The 18852-nt window shown below is 42.2% G+C and overlaps 3 protein-coding genes and 1 non-coding gene across 33 annotated transcripts in view; 2 read left to right on the forward strand and 2 right to left on the reverse strand.

Annotated features, from left to right (window-relative positions):
• Positions 1 to 13995, forward strand: part of LOC116922715 (Down syndrome cell adhesion molecule-like protein Dscam2) — a 31759-nt gene extending 17764 nt beyond the window's left edge. For 12 of the 30 annotated variants that reach the window (XM_045174351.1, XM_045174352.1, XM_045174353.1 and 9 more), the window contains exons 12-33: positions 2488 to 2775; positions 6751 to 6870; positions 6938 to 7108; positions 7183 to 7330; positions 7387 to 7535; positions 7594 to 7893; positions 7962 to 8181; positions 8247 to 8488; positions 8567 to 8722; positions 8783 to 8910; positions 8971 to 9397; positions 9467 to 9698; positions 9759 to 9935; positions 10005 to 10171; positions 10426 to 10587; positions 10648 to 10803; positions 11169 to 11309; positions 11579 to 11745; positions 11815 to 12226; positions 12498 to 12564; positions 12692 to 12697; positions 12773 to 13995. In XM_045174351.1, the coding sequence (XP_045030286.1) occupies positions 2488 to 2775; positions 6751 to 6870; positions 6938 to 7108; positions 7183 to 7330; positions 7387 to 7535; positions 7594 to 7893; positions 7962 to 8181; positions 8247 to 8488; positions 8567 to 8722; positions 8783 to 8910; positions 8971 to 9397; positions 9467 to 9698; positions 9759 to 9935; positions 10005 to 10171; positions 10426 to 10587; positions 10648 to 10803; positions 11169 to 11309; positions 11579 to 11745; positions 11815 to 12226; positions 12498 to 12564; positions 12692 to 12697; positions 12773 to 12833 (4097 nt within the window). In that variant the 3' untranslated portion in view covers positions 12834 to 13995. Of the gene's footprint in view, positions 1 to 1210; positions 1511 to 1663; positions 1952 to 2087; positions 2376 to 2487; positions 2776 to 3346; positions 3635 to 5112; positions 5398 to 6750; positions 6871 to 6937; positions 7109 to 7182; positions 7331 to 7386; positions 7536 to 7593; positions 7894 to 7961; positions 8182 to 8246; positions 8489 to 8566; positions 8723 to 8782; positions 8911 to 8970; positions 9398 to 9466; positions 9699 to 9758; positions 9936 to 10004; positions 10172 to 10425; positions 10588 to 10647; positions 10804 to 11168; positions 11310 to 11578; positions 11746 to 11814; positions 12227 to 12497; positions 12565 to 12691; positions 12698 to 12772 lie in introns of all 30 variants that reach the window. The other 18 variants (XM_045174336.1, XM_045174335.1, XM_045174337.1 and 15 more) reach the window with 6 other exon arrangements.
• Trnag-ccc lies at positions 224 to 294 on the reverse strand. Its single transcript has one exon. It is a non-coding gene; the product is annotated as a tRNA-Gly (tRNA).
• On the reverse strand, positions 13996 to 15328 carry LOC116922716 (methyltransferase-like protein 7A). The gene is made up of 4 exons (XM_032929102.2): positions 14957 to 15328; positions 14740 to 14900; positions 14433 to 14683; positions 13996 to 14361 (listed from the first exon to the last, which is right to left on the reverse strand). The coding sequence occupies exons 1-4, from the start codon at positions 15070 to 15072 to the stop codon at positions 14101 to 14103; spliced, it is 789 nt and encodes a 262-aa protein (XP_032784993.2). The 5' UTR covers positions 15073 to 15328; the 3' UTR covers positions 13996 to 14100.
• Positions 15329 to 16196: 868 nt separating this feature from the next.
• Positions 16197 to 17092, forward strand: LOC116922717 (CUB and sushi domain-containing protein 2). The gene is made up of 4 exons (XM_032929103.2): positions 16197 to 16368; positions 16474 to 16629; positions 16703 to 16890; positions 16951 to 17092. Exons 1-4 carry the CDS (start codon positions 16245 to 16247, stop codon positions 16972 to 16974), a joined length of 492 nt encoding a protein of 163 aa, XP_032784994.1. The 5' UTR covers positions 16197 to 16244; the 3' UTR covers positions 16975 to 17092.
• Positions 17093 to 18852: the final 1760 nt, after the last annotated feature.

Here is an 18852-nt window from a genome sequence, read left to right on the forward strand (position 1 = left end):
CCTAAAGCCTCGTTGGGGCGCTCCCTCTCGGTTAATTTCGAACGACGGAGAAAGTAGTTTGTCTTGGTAGCATAGGAAAATGTAGCGAATAGCGTAGACGGGGATCCCAGGGAGAACTTAGATTTTTACCGACGAAAACGAAAAAAAATTACACACTATTTGTAAAACGTAATCGAAACGCATTTGTAAAGAAAATATTTCGTGAAGTTGTAAAAAAAAGGCGTGCATCGACCGGGAATCGAACCCGGATCACGCGCGTGGGAGGCGCGCATTCTACCATTGAACCATCGATGCTTGTGAAAATAGGTCAAAGAAAACCTACAAACTCGGATGCCAGGTGAATGTTTTCGTTTTTCCCCTCAGTTCGCCCGAAAATATTACCCTTCACTTTCGGAGAAGACGAGTTCCACACGCCGGGTTCGCATGTACAAACCATTTGCATCGTCGGTGAAGGTGATCTGCCTATCGAATTGACATGGACGTTTCGAGGCGATAGTAAAATCGGCATGGCGGATATGGGCGTCTCCACAACGCGAGTAGGGCCTCGTTCGTCTGTCCTACAAATCGACTCGGTTACAGCTGCTCATAGTGGAGAATATACTTGCACGGCTAAAAACTCGGTCGGCTCGCAAAGTGTCGTTGCCGACCTCGAAGTGCTTGGTATTATTATTCCAAATGAATTACAATTTCGTTCCGCCCTCAAAAACCTCAACGTAAAACGCTTGCGGCCTTTTTATAGCTAAACGTTTGATTCAGTCCATTTTTTTTTTAACGTAAAGTGGTGCCCAAGATCTTACCGTTTAATTTCGGCGAAGAGGACTACACTTCGGGAATGTCAGCTCAGTTGCAGTGCATTGTAACTGATGGTGATGTCCCTGTTGACATTCGATGGATCACATCGGGTCAGACCCATTCGGCTCTTTCTGGCATTACTTTCACTAAGATCGGTTCCAAATCCAGCATTATGCAAATCGATTCAGTCGATGCCTCTCACTCAGGCAATTATACTTGTACCGCACAAAATTCCGCTGGTCGGGCCAGTTACACTGCCCAGCTCACCGTCGTTGGTAATTCTTAAAAAACAAAACAAAAAAAACATCCCGTTGTTCTCCTCTCCTTTAAGTAATTGCTCCGCGTTCGGTTAAGTTGATGGTCTTTTACGACAAAACGAATTAATAAAAATTGTAATTCACCGGATTGCTGATTTTAGTTGCGCCACAGATCGCTCCGTTCTCGTTCGGTGACGACGAAGCTCTCAACGCTGGTGATTTCGTAGTGGTTCAATGTTCGGCCGTTAAAGGCGATTCGCCAATAAGCCTTCGCTGGGCATTCAAATCGCGACCTTTAGCTTCCGATTCGCCCATTACTGGACTTACGATCAACAGTTTGGGCGATAGAATTTCCGTGTTGTCGATCCAATCAGTGGCGGCCGTTCATAACGGGGAGTACACGTGCACTGCTGAAAACCCTGCCGGAGTAGCGAATTATACAGCCACGTTGACTGTCAACGGTATACCCACCATCTCGGAAATGGCCATTCCCGTTTGTTTCATTTAATTTCTTCTTCAAAATCCATTGCCATACCTTCCCACTTTTCCCAAAACGTTCCGCAAGCGCTGCATTTCGTATCGCTAAATTTTTTGAAAAATCGATTACGTACTAGTTGTTCCACGGATTGTACCTTTCGATCTGAGCGATGAGGCCATCACTTCCGGACAACCAGTGGCAATCCAGTGTACGGTTTCAGAGGGCGATTTGCCCATTAGTTTCCGCTGGGCTTTTCACGGCCAAGAACTTTCCTCACAAATGGGCATTTCGACGATTCGTATAAATGCTCGTGTTTCGCTCCTCTCCATCGATTCGATCGCTGCGGGTCATGCGGGCAACTATACGTGCACGGCTCAGAATTCCGCCGGAAGTGTTAATCACACCGCCACGCTTCTCGTCCAGGGTTTGAAACTTTTTCCCGCTAAAAACATCTGCTCATCTTATCCTATAAACAACCCATTGCTCCCTCAGCTCCGCGCATCGCCTTTTAATTTCAATATTTAATCCGTTCATGAATGTTTGAATTGGGACCCCGTTAGTGGCTCCTCAGTTGTTGCCGTTCAGTTTTGGCGAAGGATCGATGACTTCCGGACAGCCTATTACGGTCCAGTGTATGATCATCGATGGCGATTTGCCGATGACATTACGATGGATATTCCATGGTCGGGAACTCTCATCTCAGATGGGCATCAGCACTTTTCGGCTCAATCCACGGGTTTCTCTCTTGTCCATCGATGCCGTTGCTGCCGGTCATGCTGGAGATTACACGTGCACAGCTCAAAACGCTGCTGGCCAGTCGAATCATACGGCCTCTCTCTTTGTTAACGGTGTCCTTGCAATCTTTTAAAACTTAAATTTAGCTTTGCCACGTACTTCATTTCCTTACATCCATCCGCTCCGTGTCGCCAATGTTATCCGTTTTCTTTTTTCGTGGTCCAGTTCCGCCTCAAATTATGCCGTTCAGTTTTGGCGAAGGTTCGTTGACATCCGGCCAACCCGTGGCTATTCAGTGTACCGTTCTGGAAGGCGACCTTCCATTGTCATTAAGATGGGCTTTTCACGGACAAGAGCTGTCGTCTCAGATGGGTATATCCATCATCAAAGCGGGCACTAGGGTCTCGCTCTTGACGATCGATTCAATTGCGGCCGGTCATTCGGGCGACTATACCTGCACGGCTACCAATACGGCCGCTAGCGTTAATTACACGGCCAGTTTGGCTGTAAATGGTTTGTTCCCAGCTCACTGTTTTAGCTTTAAAATCTGCTTCTTCACCTCCCTTTATAATAAAAAAAAAAACCTTCTTTTCGGACGCTCCAGCCGCATTTTATTATTTTATTTTCGCGTGACCGATCAAGTCGCTCCGGAGATCGCACCTTTTGATTTTGGGGATTCGACGTTGAACGCTGGGGAAGCCGCTCAAACGCAGTGCATAGCGCTTAAAGGCGACACGCCTTTGAACTTTACATGGACGTTTCATGGTGACACGTCAACGTTCCAGACGGGCGTGGTAACGGCTAGTGTCGGGCAAAGAAGTAGTGTCTTGATGATCGATTCGGTGTCGCCAAATCACGCTGGAACTTATACGTGCACCGTGCGCAACCAAGCGTCCAGCGCTAGTTATTCCACCGTTTTATCCGTCACCGGTTGGTTTAGACTATTTCACGTCATTTTGTTACCTGAAACCTTTATGTATTGCATCCCCAAAGCTCTGGACGCTCCCGCGTTTATGTCAATTAAGAAGCTGTTTGGTTGTTCTTTTTTTAGTAAATAACAATATCTATAACATTTTATTGAAAGTCGGCCCGGAAATCGCACCTTTTGATTTTGGAGAGTCAACGTTAAACGCTGGGGATGCAGCGCAGGCTCAGTGTATGGCTCTTAAAGGCGACACACCTTTACATTTCACATGGACTTTCCATGGCGATGTAACAACCTTCCAGTCGGGTGTAACAACAGCCAGCGTTGGCCAAAGAAGTAGTGTGTTGATGATCGATTCATTGTCCCCAAATCACGCCGGGACATACACGTGCAGCGTGCGCAATCAAGCTGCCAGCGCTAGTTATTCCGCCGTATTGTCTGTTTCGGGTTGGTTTATATCGTTAGTTCCTTTTTATCACCTGAAAACCTATAGAATTCTTCCTAACGATGCGGACGCTCCTGCGTTATGATGTTATTTCATTTGCGTTTCTTCTGTCTGATTTTAAGGGGGAGAAAAAGTTAACTCATAGATGCATTTGAATTTAAAGTCGCTCCGGAAATTGCACCTTTCGATTTTGGGGAGTCAACGTTGAATGCTGGCGAGGCTGCTCAAACTCAGTGTCTGGCTGTCAAAGGTGACACGCCTTTGAATATCACATGGACTTTCCATGGAGACGTGACAACTTTTCAGACGGGCGTTGTAACGGCTAGTGTCGGCCAGCGTGGTAGTGCCCTCATCATTGATTCGGTAACAACCAATCATGCTGGAATATACACGTGCACTGTTCGAAATCAAGTGGCCAGCGCCAGTTATTCAACCGTCTTGTCCGTCTCTGGTTTGTTTACAGCTCAAATCTTTAGATCTATTTGTCACCTGGAACCTACAGATTTAATTCCTGTTTCTCGCGGACGCTCCTGCGTTTATGAAATTGTTAAATTTTCCAGTTAAATTTCGATTGGAAGTTAATTGTGTCTATATAATTTAATTTTTAAGTCGCTCCGGAAATAGCACCATTCGATTTTGGGGAAGCAACGTTGAACGCCGGAGATGCAGCTCAAACTCAGTGTTTGGCTCTTAAAGGCGACACGCCTTTGAATTTCACCTGGACGTTTCACGGTGACGTTACTGACTTTCCGACGGGCGCAGTCACAACTAGTGTCGGCCAGCGGGGTAGCGCTCTTATCATTGACTACGTAACAACCAATCACGCTGGCGTATTTACTTGCACAGCGAGCAATCAAGTGGCCAGTGCTAGTTACTCAACTGTCCTGTCCGTCTCCGGTTCGTTTGCAATTCCAATGTTTAGCCCCGTTTTTTTCTCCCACAAAGAACCCGTAAATTTAATTCCAAATTTTCGGGGACGCTCCTGCGTATTGAAATTAAAAGACTTTTAGTATTATTTCGATTTAACTCAGATTATTATTCAACATGTTTGTTGTTATTTTAATTCTAAAGTTGCTCCGGAGATTGCGCCTTTCGATTTTGGGGAAGCGACGTTGAACGCCGGAGAAGCGGCCCAGACTCAGTGTCTGGCACTTAAAGGCGACACGCCTTTAAATTTTACTTGGACGTTTCACGGAGACGTAACTGATTTTCCGACTGGCGTTGTAACAACTAGTGCCGGCCAACGTGGCAGCGTTCTTATTATCGACTCAGTAACGACTATTCACTCCGGAATGTATACGTGCACAGTGCGCAATCAAGTGGCCAGCGTCAGTTATTCAGCCGTTTTGTCAGTCTCGGGTACACAGACGGACACCAGTCCAGCTCTCAAATTTATTGCCCCCTAATCCCTCCATTCATCCGCTCCGCGTTTCATTTCATTTCTTTTATTCACACCAAAATTTTTACTGTCGTCATGCAGTTGCTCCAGAAATTGTTCCATTCGCGTTCGGCGATATCTACGAAGGTGAATCTAGTCAGGTGTTGTGCGTCCTGTCCAAAGGAGACGATCCCGTCCGATTAGAATGGTATCACGGTTCCGAATTATTATCGCCAATTCGACAAGATCTCACTGTCATTCCGACAGGGCCTCGAGCCTCTGTTCTCGTCTTCAATTCATTAGCGGCCAATCATTTCGGCAACTACTCCTGTCGTGCTTCCAATGCAGCTGGAAACAGCTCCTTCACAGCTGAATTGATCATTAACGGTTGAGATTTTACGTGCCAGTATAGATCCCTTTTCTTCTCCGTTCTGACAATTTGTACGTCCGGTCGTGGCCTTTTTAAATTCCTCGATCCTAATCAGTTGGGCTTCGTTTTTCTTTTTTGATAGTGGCCCCCAAAATTGTTCCGTTCAGCTTCGGTGACGAGGCTGTTATGGCCGGTTCAGCCGCCCAAGTGACTTGTTTAGCCACTGAGGGTGATCTTCCTATGGACGTTCAGTGGCATTTCCGGGGCTCTAATGTCTCAGCACTTGGACTGAGCATGTCCACAACCAGGGTGGGTTCGCGTACTAATTTACTAGTCATTGATACTGTCTCACCGGAAAACGGAGGCCTTTACACATGTCGAGCTACAAACGCGGCAGGCTCGGCTGATTATTCTGCAGAGTTACTCGTTCAGGGTATTGTTTCTATTTGAGTCAGCCTTTCACCAGATCCTCGAATAAGGGAACCTCCCGTCGCCAAGCCATTTTAGATATCTATTGAAATGCTCAGGATCGATTGTTATCATTTTCTATAGAGAGACCGACGCTCTTGCCACTCTACTTGCCCAACGAATCTGTCGACCAGGGAAGCTACGTCCAGCTGACGTGTATTGCCACGGCCGGAGACTTGCCACTTGACTTCCGCTGGTCGATTGACGGCCGTCAAGTGCCTGAATCTACCGTGTCAAGGGTATCGCCTCAAACAAGCCTCTTAATTCTCAACAGTGTTGGCATACATCAGGCTGGAAATTACAGTTGTCACGTGAACAATTCAGCCGGCCGTTCAAGCTCCTCAATTCAAGTCAAAGTCAATGGTAAATTGGGTTGACATTGTCCGGTTAAATATTTTTGTTGTGTGTAGGAATATGAACCGAGGCGTAACGGGACGAGAGATTTGTGTGGCGTAGAAAATAGGCGATTTTCAAACTAGAAATGTTGACGTTTAAAATTAAAAAGGCCGCGACGCGGAGCGTCCCTATCCCACATCCTTATCCTTACCTCAATCAACCCTTGCTTTCACCATTTAATTTATTTATTTCACATCAAATAATTTGTTCCAAAAGTCTGCTTCAAGGGAAGAAAGGCAGAGAAACTTTCTTCCTGTATTAATTAACGCATGTTTTTGGTCAGAATTCGGAACAGGTTCTTTTCTGTAAAGTTTGTTGATTTCCACTTTCCAGGAACTTGTCGTAATTTGAAAATCCTGTTTACGAATTTTTATTCGTTTTCTAAATTTGATTTGCATGCGAATATTGTGTCCTGGAACGTGAGACTTTGTAACATCTTCTTGCATCTATCTCTATCCGAAATCCTTCAGCGAACATAAAACTAATTCCCAATTTTCTTCATCAAGTTCCCCCACGCTGGATCGTCGAACCTACAGACAAGGCATTTGCTCAGGGTAGCGAAGCTAAAATCGAATGCAAATCTGATGGCTTTCCAAAACCTCAAATTTCCTGGAAAAAAGCTCCAGGTAAATGTGGCCGAAAAGAATTCAAAAATCAATGGAACCCCGCAATTAATGTCTTGATATTTAACAGGAAGCACACCCAACGATTACAGGGACATCCGTTCCAATAACTATGTTCGCATCGAAGATGGTACTTTATCCATTGGCAATATTCAGAAATCCAGCGAAGGTTATTATCTTTGCGAAGCGTCCAATGGTATCGGTGCTGGTCTGTCGGCTGTCATCTTCGTCAGTGTTCAAGGTAATTCGTTACAAGTGCTTTCTATATTTACCATTTTATTTATCAAAAATTCAACAAACTTTCTTTCACTGTAGCTCCACCCCAGTTTGAAATCAAATTCAAGAATCAAACAGCTCGTCGAGGAGAGCCAGCCGTCCTTCAGTGTGAAGCTAAAGGCGAGAAACCCATTGGTATTCTGTGGAACATGAATAGCAAACGTCTTGATTCGAAGAGCGATCCCAGGTAATTCTTTTTGATATGATGCATCGTCCATTGCTAAATAACCCTTGATAAATTAGATACACGATTCGCGAAGAGATTCTACCTACTGGAGTTTTGTCTGACTTGAGCATCAAAAAGCTGGAACGAACAGATTCTGCTCTGTTTACTTGCGTGGCAACCAATGCATTCGGCAGTGACGACACTAGTATCAATCTTATCGTTCAAGGTATGCCTTATTCCATTATTTCCTTCGCTTTTTCATTCATTTGAGACTGGCATTACAGAACCACCTGAGGTCCCGTTCGGTGTTAAAGTATTGGACAAGTCAGGACGTTCCGTCCAGCTTTCTTGGTCTGCTCCTTACGATGGCAATTCACCACTCACTCGCTATCTGATCGAATACAAAATCAGCAAAGGAGATTGGCAAGCGGATATCGACCGAGTCTTAGTACCAGGACAACAAACTGTTGCGGGAGTCTACAATTTGGTTCCAGCCACCACCTACCACTTCCGACTTGTAGCCGAAAACGACGTAGGATCTTCCGATCCTTCTGAAACTGTCACCATCATCACCGCCGAAGAAGGTAATGAAGTAAACTTAAGGTCCTCATCAACATTTTTATTATAACGTCCAAACTGATCCATCTTGTAGCACCGGGAGGCACCCCACGCGGAGTCAAAGTTGAAGTAGTTGACCAGAACACTCTCAAAGTCTCATGGAAACCACCTCCTAAGGAACACTGGAATGGCGAGATCCTCGGCTACTACGTCGGCTACAAACTGGCCACGTCTGACAAACCATATCTTTTCGAAACAGTTGAATTCAGCCGAGAACTGGGCAAAGAGCATCAGCTAAACATTTCACATCTCAAGTACCTGCCAACAGCTTACCACTCACAAAACGCATCTCTCATTCTGTTCTACTTTTTCTTTTCAGAATGTACACACAATATTCGGTGGTTGTTCAAGCCTTTAATCGCGTCGGTGCCGGACCTATGTCTGAAGAAGTGATTCAGCACACGGGTGAAGGAACGCCAGAGCAGGCTCCTCAGGATGTGACTTGCACAGCTTTGACTTCTCAATCTATTCGTTTGTCATGGTCCTCACCTTCTTTAACAACAGTGAATGGAATAATTAAGGGTTACAAGGTCATTTACGGACCGAGCCAAATCTGGTTTGGTAAGTTGCCGCATTTCAATTTTTTCCCAAGTGATGCTGACGAATGTGTTGCGTCATCTCTTTATTTATTGAAAACAGACGAAACCAGCAAGGATGCCAAGATTATTACTACCAGTGAGACTATCCTACACGGATTGCGTAAATACACCAACTACAGCATGCAAGTGTTGGCTTTCACCTCTGGTGGTGACGGTGTCAAGTCCACACCTGTCTCCTGTCACACGGAACAAGATGGTAACTGCGAAATTTGCTTCAACTTTTAGTATCGATGTTTAAATTCTGGATTGCTCTTAGTTCCCGGATCTCCATCGGCTGTCAAAGCCCTTTTGATGACTCCGGATTCGATTCTAGTTAGCTGGAAGGCACCGGAATTGCCTAATGGAATCGTCAATCAGTACACTGTTTACATTCAAGAGGGAACGGTAATGATTGTGAGATAATTATTTGTGAGAGCCTTGCCGTTCATGTTTTCTGATTTTCAGGAGGATGCTCGTAGTCAGAAAGTGTCGGCGTCTCAACTGAATTATGAAGCCAGTGGACTGAAAAAGAAGGAACGTTACAATTTCTGGGTAACGGCTTCCACCAATGTTGGAGAAGGAGAGCCATCTAAGACAGTTACAATTGCTCCTGGGACCCGCGTTCCGGCAAAGATCGCATCATTTGACAACACGTTCAGCGTCTCGTACCGCGAAGATGTTAAGCTACCGTGTCAGGCCGTTGGTGCTCCATTGCCTGAGATCCAGTGGAAAATCAAAGGAACCCCTTATGCTGCATCCGAACGCATTCGTCTACTGCCTGAAGGGTCTCTCCTCGTGCGCGAAGTCACTCGTGACGATGCTGGAGAGTACACGTGCACTGTCGAGAATATGTATGGCCAAGACACCGTCACTCATCAACTCCAAGTTCAAGGTAAGCACTAACAACTTCAAAGAATCCAAATGGAAGAAAAGAAGTCTTTAAAAAAATGTATTTTAATAGCTCCTCCATATCCGCCTCACTTGTCTCTGGCGTCTACTACTACTACGTCAATCACGATCAAGGTGAAACCACGTAAGGAAGAGGAGACACCCATCCACGGATATACCGTCCATTATAAACCCGAGTTTGGCGATTGGGAGACGACACAAATTGGCAACTCTCTTCAAGATTATACTATTGAGAATCTTTGGTGTGGTACCCGCTATCAACTTTATGTCAGAGCGTACAACGGGTATGACTTCAAAGAGAAAATTTCATGTTCGTGTGTGTAAATCATCTGAATTTGGAACAGAATCGGAACGGGAGAGGGATCAGACGTCATCAACACCCGCACCAAAGGATCAGCCCCAGCTGTACCGGATGCTAACCGATTTATCGAAGGTTCGGCAAGCAGTGTCACGCTTCATCTCAGCGCCTGGTCGGATGGTGGTTGCCCAATGCTTTATTTCGTAGTTGAATATCGCGGAAAGTACGTTTTATTTGTAAACTTTTAACCGTCTTAGTATTGGAATAAATTAAATAATTTTTTTTGTTTCAGGGGAAATCAAGACTGGACTTTGGTATCGAACAGCGTAAAGCCTGGTGGCAACTTCGTCGTGCTTGATCTTAGCCCAGCCACTTGGTATAATCTTCGTGTGACGGCTCACAACAACGCGGGTTCGACAGTGGCTGAATATGAGTTTGCCACCCTAACCCTTACCGGAGGTAAAATAAACAATCTTGGCGGTGCTCTTTCACCTTAAGTGCATTTGTAAACCGCCCCAAGTGTAAGTGGATGTCGACTAGTGTTTAGAGAAACCGAAGATGTTCTGGTGTAAACACGAGGCAAGACGGCCTTAACTTTACGGGTTTTAGTTTGCGATATTCGATAGTGCTTCGCTGAGGGTTAATGTTTACGTACTATTCAAATCGAATAAGTATAAAAATTAACACATATTGTTATATTTTGCGATTTAAAGGAACAATTGCACCCGCTAGAGAAACGTCAGAAAAGGAAAATCCTCTGCTAGCAATGTTGATGAATTTGAATTTGGTCGTTCCAGCCGCCGCAGCCATTCTTGTCATTATTGCCGCCATAGTCGTCATCTGTGTCATCAAAGGCCGCAACAATGGCCATAAAGGTTTGTCTTGTTAGTTTTTGATATGTTGAAATGTTTTCTATTGAATTTTGCGCAAATTAGATGATGTCATCTATAATCAAGCTTCTGCTGGAAACGCGACCATGAAACGCAATGGTGGTGACATGCGTGATGAGCTTGGCTACATTCCGCCACCTAATCGCAAACTTCCACCGGTGCCCGGAACTCAATACAACACTTGCGATCGGATTAAACGCGGTAACTATATACCTCAAAGTATTTTCTTTCAATTTTTTTTTCTGTGTTACTCTACTGTCGATTCGAGTTCGATGATATGCCATTAGTGTTTGCAATGCACGATTTTTTAAAAATTCACATTGACGAACAAAAAGAGAGAAAGGAACAAAAAGTTGACGACTGACTTATTCTGGACGGTGCGTGTTGTGACCATCCTATAGCTTTTTGTTATCTATTTCGGTTTTCGCTATATTTGTTTTGCGTTTTTTCATTCCCGATTTTTGTTCTTCTCTGGCTATACTCGTTCCAACCATGTCGACTGAAAACCTGACAAAACACACACCCCCACACACAAAACGTACAATTACGCATACGAAAAAAAAAAGGTCACGCAGACTGTCATGCCTATCGGACGCTGGACCCACGCCGACCTGTTTATGACGAACTGTCAATTCACCCACCTCCGCGCCGGAATGTTGGGGTTCCCGGTGAGGAGGTAAACCAGTCTGGGGCTTCGTTGTATGCAGGTAAATCAAAACTATCCCGTGCCAACCCTTGCTTACCTTGTTGTGTCATTTTATGCCTGGATTTGTCTTCTTTTTTAACCATAATACTTTTTCTTACCCTCGGTTGAAGGCATATTGCAAAGCATAAAAAAGCCGCTGACAATCTGTGTGGTACTCGTTCTCCTTACAAAATAACTTGATTTATTTTGTTTTTATTAAAAAGACTAATTGGGGCTTGAAAGCCGAAGGTATAAAACGAAGACTAATTAATTATTCAATTCTCTCAAAAGGCATGGACGATGAAATTTGCCCTTACGCCACGTTCCATCTACTTGGCTTCCGCGAAGAAATGGATCCCAACAAAGCTGGAAATCAATTTCAGACTTTCCCACATCCCAACGGTGGTCAGCCTCCCCAGCAAGACATGAATCATCACCGACAAGCTTCTCAGTCGATGGTAACTAGTTCATAAATCTTTTTCAAAGTGTACATCCTCGGTATAAACACATTTTGTTTCAAAATACAGCCCCGTCCTGGAAACCGAATGATGCGAATGCCTAACGGCGCAACCTACGCTCCTGAGAACTGCTACGACGATCCTGCCAACTGTGACATGTACGGAGGAGCCGAAAGCAATAGCTACGCTTCTTATACCAACACCAATCCACCTCTGCCACCCCCTGATTTCGGTACTAGCCCAACCCAAAATACCATGTTGGCCCGACGCAGTGTCAACGGACAGCAGTTGCGTGGAAACGGAACCATGAATTTACCTTTACCACCGTATCCGGATCCTCCCCAGCCACCTTTACCTCCTCCCCGCACCGGAAACGATTCCGCCAATGTGTCTAGCTCTTCCAACAACGATTCGACTATCAGCGCTGAAATCTCCGAAGCCGAATGCGATCGCGAACACTTGGTCAATCGTAATTATGGCGGTAAGTTTTGTAAATTTTTAAATTTTTAATGAAATCATTTCGGGTGGTAACTGGAAGGGGGACAAATAGGAATGAAAGAAAGACGTTTTCGACGTCGACGATGATTTCTGTGCTTTATTAACCCTTAGCGAAGTTGCATGTGATCTGTTAAGGAGGTGAACGTCCATCTCTTTTTGTATCTTAACGTGTGCTTATCGTTCTGATCTCTTTTATTCTACTTTGGTGTCTGCTTTTTTTGTTGTAAAAAAATCCCCCGATCGGTCATCAACAGTCGGCATCCGGACCATGAACAGCAAGGATGGGATGAGTATGGAAGAAATGCGGAAACTAATTGAAAAGTAAGTTTGTTTTCAAGTAACTGTCTGCTTTCACCACGTTCTCGTTGTTCTTTAATGTCTCTTCAACCACGACACTTCTTTCACTCATTCATTTCCTTTTTTTTTCAAACCCATGCTTTCCTTGAAGGAGCTCGTAAGTGAATCATTAATGGCTTGTGAAAATTTCCGCGTTAACCATCATGTTCGACTTCTATTTTTTTCTCAACAGGAATGAAGGTGGGGCCCACGTCACTAATGGTCTGATTGCATACGACACCGTCAATGTCTGAGGAACCGAAGAAATAAAGAAGGATCTGAGATAACCTAATAGGTTGACAATGTTATCATCTGCGTGGTGCTTCAATTATCTATTCTGATTGTCCCCTCATGCATACCAACATCTACAGTTAATCTTGCTTCGTGATTTCGTCAACGCTTTCTTTTTTCAATTACTTTTTCCTTAAATAACGATTATTGCATGTTTTAACACTTTTTCGGGGGGGGGGGGATTTAATATCTCATCTAGAACAACCACTAAGATCTGAAATGATGTTGACTTTCTGTAGTTTTGTGTTTAGAAAAGCCAGTCCACACATATACCCCAACCCTTATCCCTTGTAAATGAGTGTAGCGACATCAAACGCAGCTCGATTTTTTACATCCTTTTTTTTTTTTTTTCCATTTGACGATACGGTACGTTTCCTCTTCCTTTATTGAGTTTGAATTTTTCCGCTGACAAGTTTGCCTGTAGGCTTTCAGTCAGTGCTCAAAGTTGTACATCTAAGTACCGTTGGTTGATTTATTGGTTTTCTTCATACTCTTAATAATTAAAATCGCTTCCTATGGCGTTATTTCATTACATTGTTAGCGCAGCCGAGTCTGCGCCCAGTAAAACTTTTACTTTCGCTCGCTATATTTCCTAGCTTATTCGCTTTTGATGTCCTCGCATAAGACAGTGAAATCTGTTTAAACCTTTTCAATCGCTGATCAATGTCTAAACGGTTAAAATCGAAGAACGGCTATCCCTGGAATAACGGAAAACTTCGTACAGTGGCGGGCGGTTTAGCAACCCTTTCGTATTGTGCTTGTCTTCTTATTACTTTATAATTAGAAAAACTTAAAATTGTCTCCCTCATGCTTATGATATCCCTCACTCTTATTTTCCCTTTATTTTTGATTGTAAATTCGTGTAAGTTACTAGTCAGTAAGAAAGGGACGTAGACTTACAGAGTGCAGTAGACTAGTGACTCTTTTTGGACAACATGAAAAGAAAAAAAAAAACATACAATAACGACTGGATTCTGATTAATCGAAGATAAAGTTCGAAGGCATAGGTTTTAGTAACTGATGTGCATGGAAAAGTGCTGTACTCGTTGGATTTAAACAAGAATCTCGGAAACCGTGAGGATTATTATTGGTTCAATACAATGCTCTTCGTCCGTGTCCCTAAAATTTGTGTTTTCATCGTTGCGCGTTTATTAATCAAATAAGGCCTCTATGGAAATGGTAACCCGTATAAATTTAAAACAAAATTTTCAATAATTTTTGGCACTCTGACTACTTGGTAGCAACTCCCATGACATGAACACGAACAAGTTTCCATGCTGACCACCCATCCTTACTTAAGGGAATATCGAAACGTTTTTGGTCGACATGCGAAAACAAGTTTACGTCTTCTGCTACAACGTCGTCAATGTTGCGGTTTAAGTGGCAGCCAAAAATGAGATCCCATACCGTGTAGGTTAACAAGTTTTGAACGAAATGAAGCCAAGTTCCAGGTGCGTCATGCACATGTTCCCAGTAGTAGAACTTTCCACCCTGTGAACAAAAATATTTTTTAAAAATAAATATTACTTGAAAGTGACACGTCTGAGTTTCGTTATGCATACTTTTGCGAGTACACGGTGAACTTCTTTGAGCGTTTGTTTCAGATCTCTAACTGAACAAAGTACCAGAGTGGATACAACTACATCCATGCTGTTGTCCTCAACTTCTTTCATGTCTTCAGCACAGGTAAGAAGAAACTTATCCACTTTAGTGAGACTTTTCTTCTGCCTCTCATAAAAAAGAGGCTCGAAAAATGCATTTGGTTCAACAACAATTAATTTCGAATTTGGTGGAAAGAATTCAAAATTGGCACCTGTTGAATCATAGTATTTAGTGAGCAATCCAAGAAAGCCTTGGATAAACATTTACCAGAACCAGCTCCGATTTCCAGGATTCTCAAAAGCCCCTTGTTCCTCAAATACAGATCTGCTGATTTGTGATATTTCATCGAATTAAAATGAACTTTTTTCATGTCTCGAAGAGCAGCATGGTATTTGATCATTGCATGATTCCAGAAGACACTTATGAGTCTGCATTCAAATGTTTGCTAAAAATTTAGTTGTTATTGTAAAAATATCTGTATCACCTTTCTTTCATTGAAGTTCCATATTTATTGAGAAGTGTAAAGATGAAAAATTGTATTAGTATGGGGACCAAACAGTAATAGAAGACTCCTTGAAACATAACATCACTGGTTGCCATTACCAGTCAGGACTCCTAGGATGGCAGAACCTAAATAGCTCTTTGAGTTCAATAGTTACTACAGAATTATGGTAGTGGAATCAGCAGTGCAAAATCGACGAATCCTACTATGGTCTCGTCTTATCTTATATATATATTTTTTTTTTCAATTATTTATTAATTTACTTTAATTTTTCTTTTTCGTTTTTTTAAGGCTAAACGCTAAACTATTATAAACTAGCAGACAGTCTCCGTGATGTTCTAGCGCTAAATAGTAAATATGGCTCAGTGGTATACTTGTTGCACGCTAGGTTGCGATGCATGTATAGTTTTTTATTTCGAGTGTTCGTTAACGATAAACAGACAGAACTGAGTCACACTAAAATCGTAAAATAACGTTGAGGAAAAATAAAGAACTTTTCGCATGAAAGTTTGTTTAGATTACATTTTGAAACAACAATGTCAACTAAAGAGAGAACTGAATAGACATCAAACTCGATTGTCATGTCAACGTCAACGTTATTTACCGGTACCTAGTTATAAACCAATCTCGTATTGGTTGCAGTGGTAACAGCCCAATAAAGGTTTTTCCCATCATTTTTAAACCCTATTTTTTCATTCTGCTCACAATTAAAGCTATTTAAGTTCTGTTTGTAAAGAAATAATAGATTTGAATAGCCTTAAAAGCGAAAAGAAGAAATCTTACACACCGATAAAACTAAAAAAAGTGTATAGCTACAAATTCATTTTAGTCAATCCCGAAGATAAGAAAGATGGATTCTAATAAAGTAGGCCGAAAAACCTAAGTTCGACAACACGTTATTTATTGTTTGGCCAGTGTAGCAATATTGTTTGTTCGTTAGAACAACAGGATAAGGTGCAAAAGTCAAATGGGTTTTTTTTGTCAACAGAGTAATCCGGATATGATGATACTATTGCTACGTATCTTTGGTTTCAAACCAAATGCCCTCAACTCAATCATTGCTGTCTTGTCAAAAAGCGTGATAAATAAGATGCACCTCCACATGGGCTCATTATTTATACAAGTCAGGTTTTGACATGTTGATATTTTCATTCGACAAACATCGAGATAAGACATGCAGTATGTCGAGGGGCTAAGTCACCTATAAAATAAACCCCCAGAACAGCAATGAAGTGCAGTTCTCGTTTGGAAAAAATCCCTTTTGCACAACATGTCTCTCATCAAATCGTTCGCTATTTTGGCCTTGGTGGCTCTGGCAGCTGGCTCTGTTCAGAAATCCAAGCCTATGAAGAAGTTCCAGCCTGAGGTTGCTCCTCAAATCAGTGTTCGAGAGGGTAAGTAATTTTTTTATAGTCTTCGTTGCGCCCAGCCTCCCTCCCCTTCCTTTTTTTTTTTTTAATACAGTTATTTGTAGAATTCATTTATAATTTACTTTATAGCTTGCGGTGATCAATACGCCACTGGCACCGGTGGTAGCATTATTTCTCCTAATTACCCGAATGGCTATGCTAATGGCGAATCATGCGGATGGTTTTTGACCGCTGAAAACGGAAACAAAATTGCGGTTGTTGTCCATGACCTGCAGACCGAAGCAGGTTAGTTTAAAATACATCCATTTTTCCTTAAACGGAATTTAACTACAACTGACGTGATGGAATTGACATGAAGGCTATGACGTCTTGACGATCCTTGATGGTATCACTGGAGAGTCCCCCGTTCTACTTGAACTTTCCGGAGAAGCCAGCAACTTGGCCGTTCTGTCTACCCAGCCATCAATTTTCGTTGGATTCACAGCTGATTCATCTATCAATGCTCCTGGATTCAACTGCAGCTGGAGTCAGGTCAACCCACAAGATGTAAGTATCTTTCTTTGTTAATGTCCATTGTCAAGCAATACTAACCGCATGGATATCTAGAGCTTGGAACTCTTTGGCCTCTAACTTCATCCAGTTGGGGATTGCTTAATGCAGAAGAAAACTTTCACAGAATACCACTGTAAAGCAATGACTTTTTGTAGCCAAAAGACTTGGAAATAAAGCTGAAAATATTTAAAAGTCATGACTCCTCGTTTTTAGTAACTGTCAGCTCTAAGTATCTATAGATAATCAAAACGTTTGATCGCTATCGGTAATAGTAATCATATTTAGTGGTAACGCCTCCCCCTCCCCCTTATTTTGTCGTGCTTCTTGAAATTGGTTGAAAATCGCACAGTATATTTTAACTAAATGCTGATCTTGGGGTAATGATTTGTTTTCTCGTCAAATCAGCCGTTTTAAAATAAACCGGATAACTTACGCTAGCGCTGTAGAATTCTAGCACCCTAACTGAACTAACACAAATAACTCAAAAACTATCAAGCCCACGTAAAAACAAAGTTGATTTTCATGATCCTCGTTCAATTTCGTATTAAAATCATGTACATTTGTTGTTATAACTAGGTTTCTGAAAAAAATAAAAATAAAAGAAAAAGTCGGGTTTATTTTCTAAGCCCGACGTTTCCCAACAAAACTCTCGGGCTTAAAATTTTGATTTGGAAGTCGATTACACAACCCTTAATAATCAAAATTAAACGCTGACTCCTATAAAATTATTCATTTGTTCATCAAATCAGCCGTTTTGGAAATATAATGAATAATTGTGCCGTATCACGCACAATTCATTCACGAACAATGCAAATCACGCACGCTTTAGCGTTCTGGTGCATAACTTTGTTACCCTGTTTTTTACGTTTATTTTGGAAACTTCAAGGCCTACGACAAAACAAAATCAATTTTTGTGATCAGCGTTGAATTACGAATCGAAATTATGTATTTTTCACCAGATCTAGATTTTTTGGAAAAATTAAAAAGTGGGGAGGCTAATTTGATGAAATCAGCATAAAAACATCTCTTGGAACTAGGTGCCCTCACTCCGTTCGGGTAGTTCCCGATATGATTGGGTTGTAGTTGCTCTTGAATCGCGGCAACCGTATATGCTCTGATTACACTCAACGGCTCCCACTGTTCACGAAGTTTTCGATAGCGTTGGAGAAAAAAGAATCACACAGAATAATCAAAACTAACCGCAAATTTCGATTAAGTAAATTGTTTCCTGGTTAAATTAGCCGATTTTAAAATAAACGAAAATAAAGTATTGTTACCACCCCAACTTTACATTTTGTTGTTTACGTTAAGTTTGAAAAAAGTATAAGGCCAATTGAAAAAATAATTGATTTCCGTGACTAGCATTCAATTCTGAATTGAAATCATGTATTTTAAGCGAAAGTTGAAATTTGGCCAAAAATGGAAAAGTGGGAAGGGCCTTCCCACTTTTGTCAAAATCTGCGAAAAACGGCATCTCATAGAATTCGACAAAAATCACAAACAATAATCCAAATTGAATGTTGATTTCGATCAAGTTGTTGGTTTTCTCGTTAAACCACCCGTAAAAAAAAAAAAAAAGTACTGCCCCTTTTAAAACTTAGTTTTGGCACAGACTACGAAGTAAAGACCGCTATCATCGCCATAAGGCTGAGAGAAATCCAGTAGGCGATGCTCGGTCTTACCGCTAGGGGCGCGGGAGTATACTTTCTGAAATTTTTCTACTTTTTCTAATGTTAGTACTGAATACGTGCTTCACACACACGTATTGGCGGGAATTGTATTTAACTTTACGTCATCAACTGTACACCTTAATTTTCTAGATCCCCTTCCTGTATCCCGTGAATTATTTCAAAATTTTATTCTAATTCTTTGGTATGGTAATAAAATTATACATTTACCCCCTCTTTTCCCTATTTTTCAGATGTATAGAGCCCATCGTGAAACCCTGCACGATGG

This window comes from Daphnia magna, linkage group LG5, assembly GCF_020631705.1.
Source record: "Daphnia magna isolate NIES linkage group LG5, ASM2063170v1.1, whole genome shotgun sequence".
NCBI classification, from domain to species: Eukaryota; Metazoa; Arthropoda; class Branchiopoda; order Diplostraca; family Daphniidae; genus Daphnia; species Daphnia magna.

What these genes read in the sequence shown, in the direction of transcription:
- LOC116922716 (XM_032929102.2), bottom strand. Translation starts at nt 15,072, where the DNA reads ATGGCAACCAGTGATGTTATGTTTCAAGGAGTCTTCTATTACTGTTTG. An exon ending in GGAAATCGGAGCTGGTTCTG is followed by an intron (nt 14,684 to 14,739) that starts GTAAATGTTTAT and finishes ATGATTCAACAG; the next exon opens with GTGCCAATTTTGAATTCTTT. An exon ending in TTCACCGTGTACTCGCAAAA is followed by an intron (nt 14,362 to 14,432) that starts GTATGCATAACG and finishes TTTTGTTCACAG; the next exon opens with GGTGGAAAGTTCTACTACTG.
- LOC116922717 (XM_032929103.2), top strand. Translation starts at nt 16,245, where the DNA reads ATGTCTCTCATCAAATCGTTCGCTATTTTGGCCTTGGTGGCTCTGGCA. An exon ending in TCAAATCAGTGTTCGAGAGG is followed by an intron (nt 16,369 to 16,473) that starts GTAAGTAATTTT and finishes TTTACTTTATAG; the next exon opens with CTTGCGGTGATCAATACGCC. An exon ending in GTCAGGTCAACCCACAAGAT is followed by an intron (nt 16,891 to 16,950) that starts GTAAGTATCTTT and finishes ATGGATATCTAG; the next exon opens with AGCTTGGAACTCTTTGGCCT.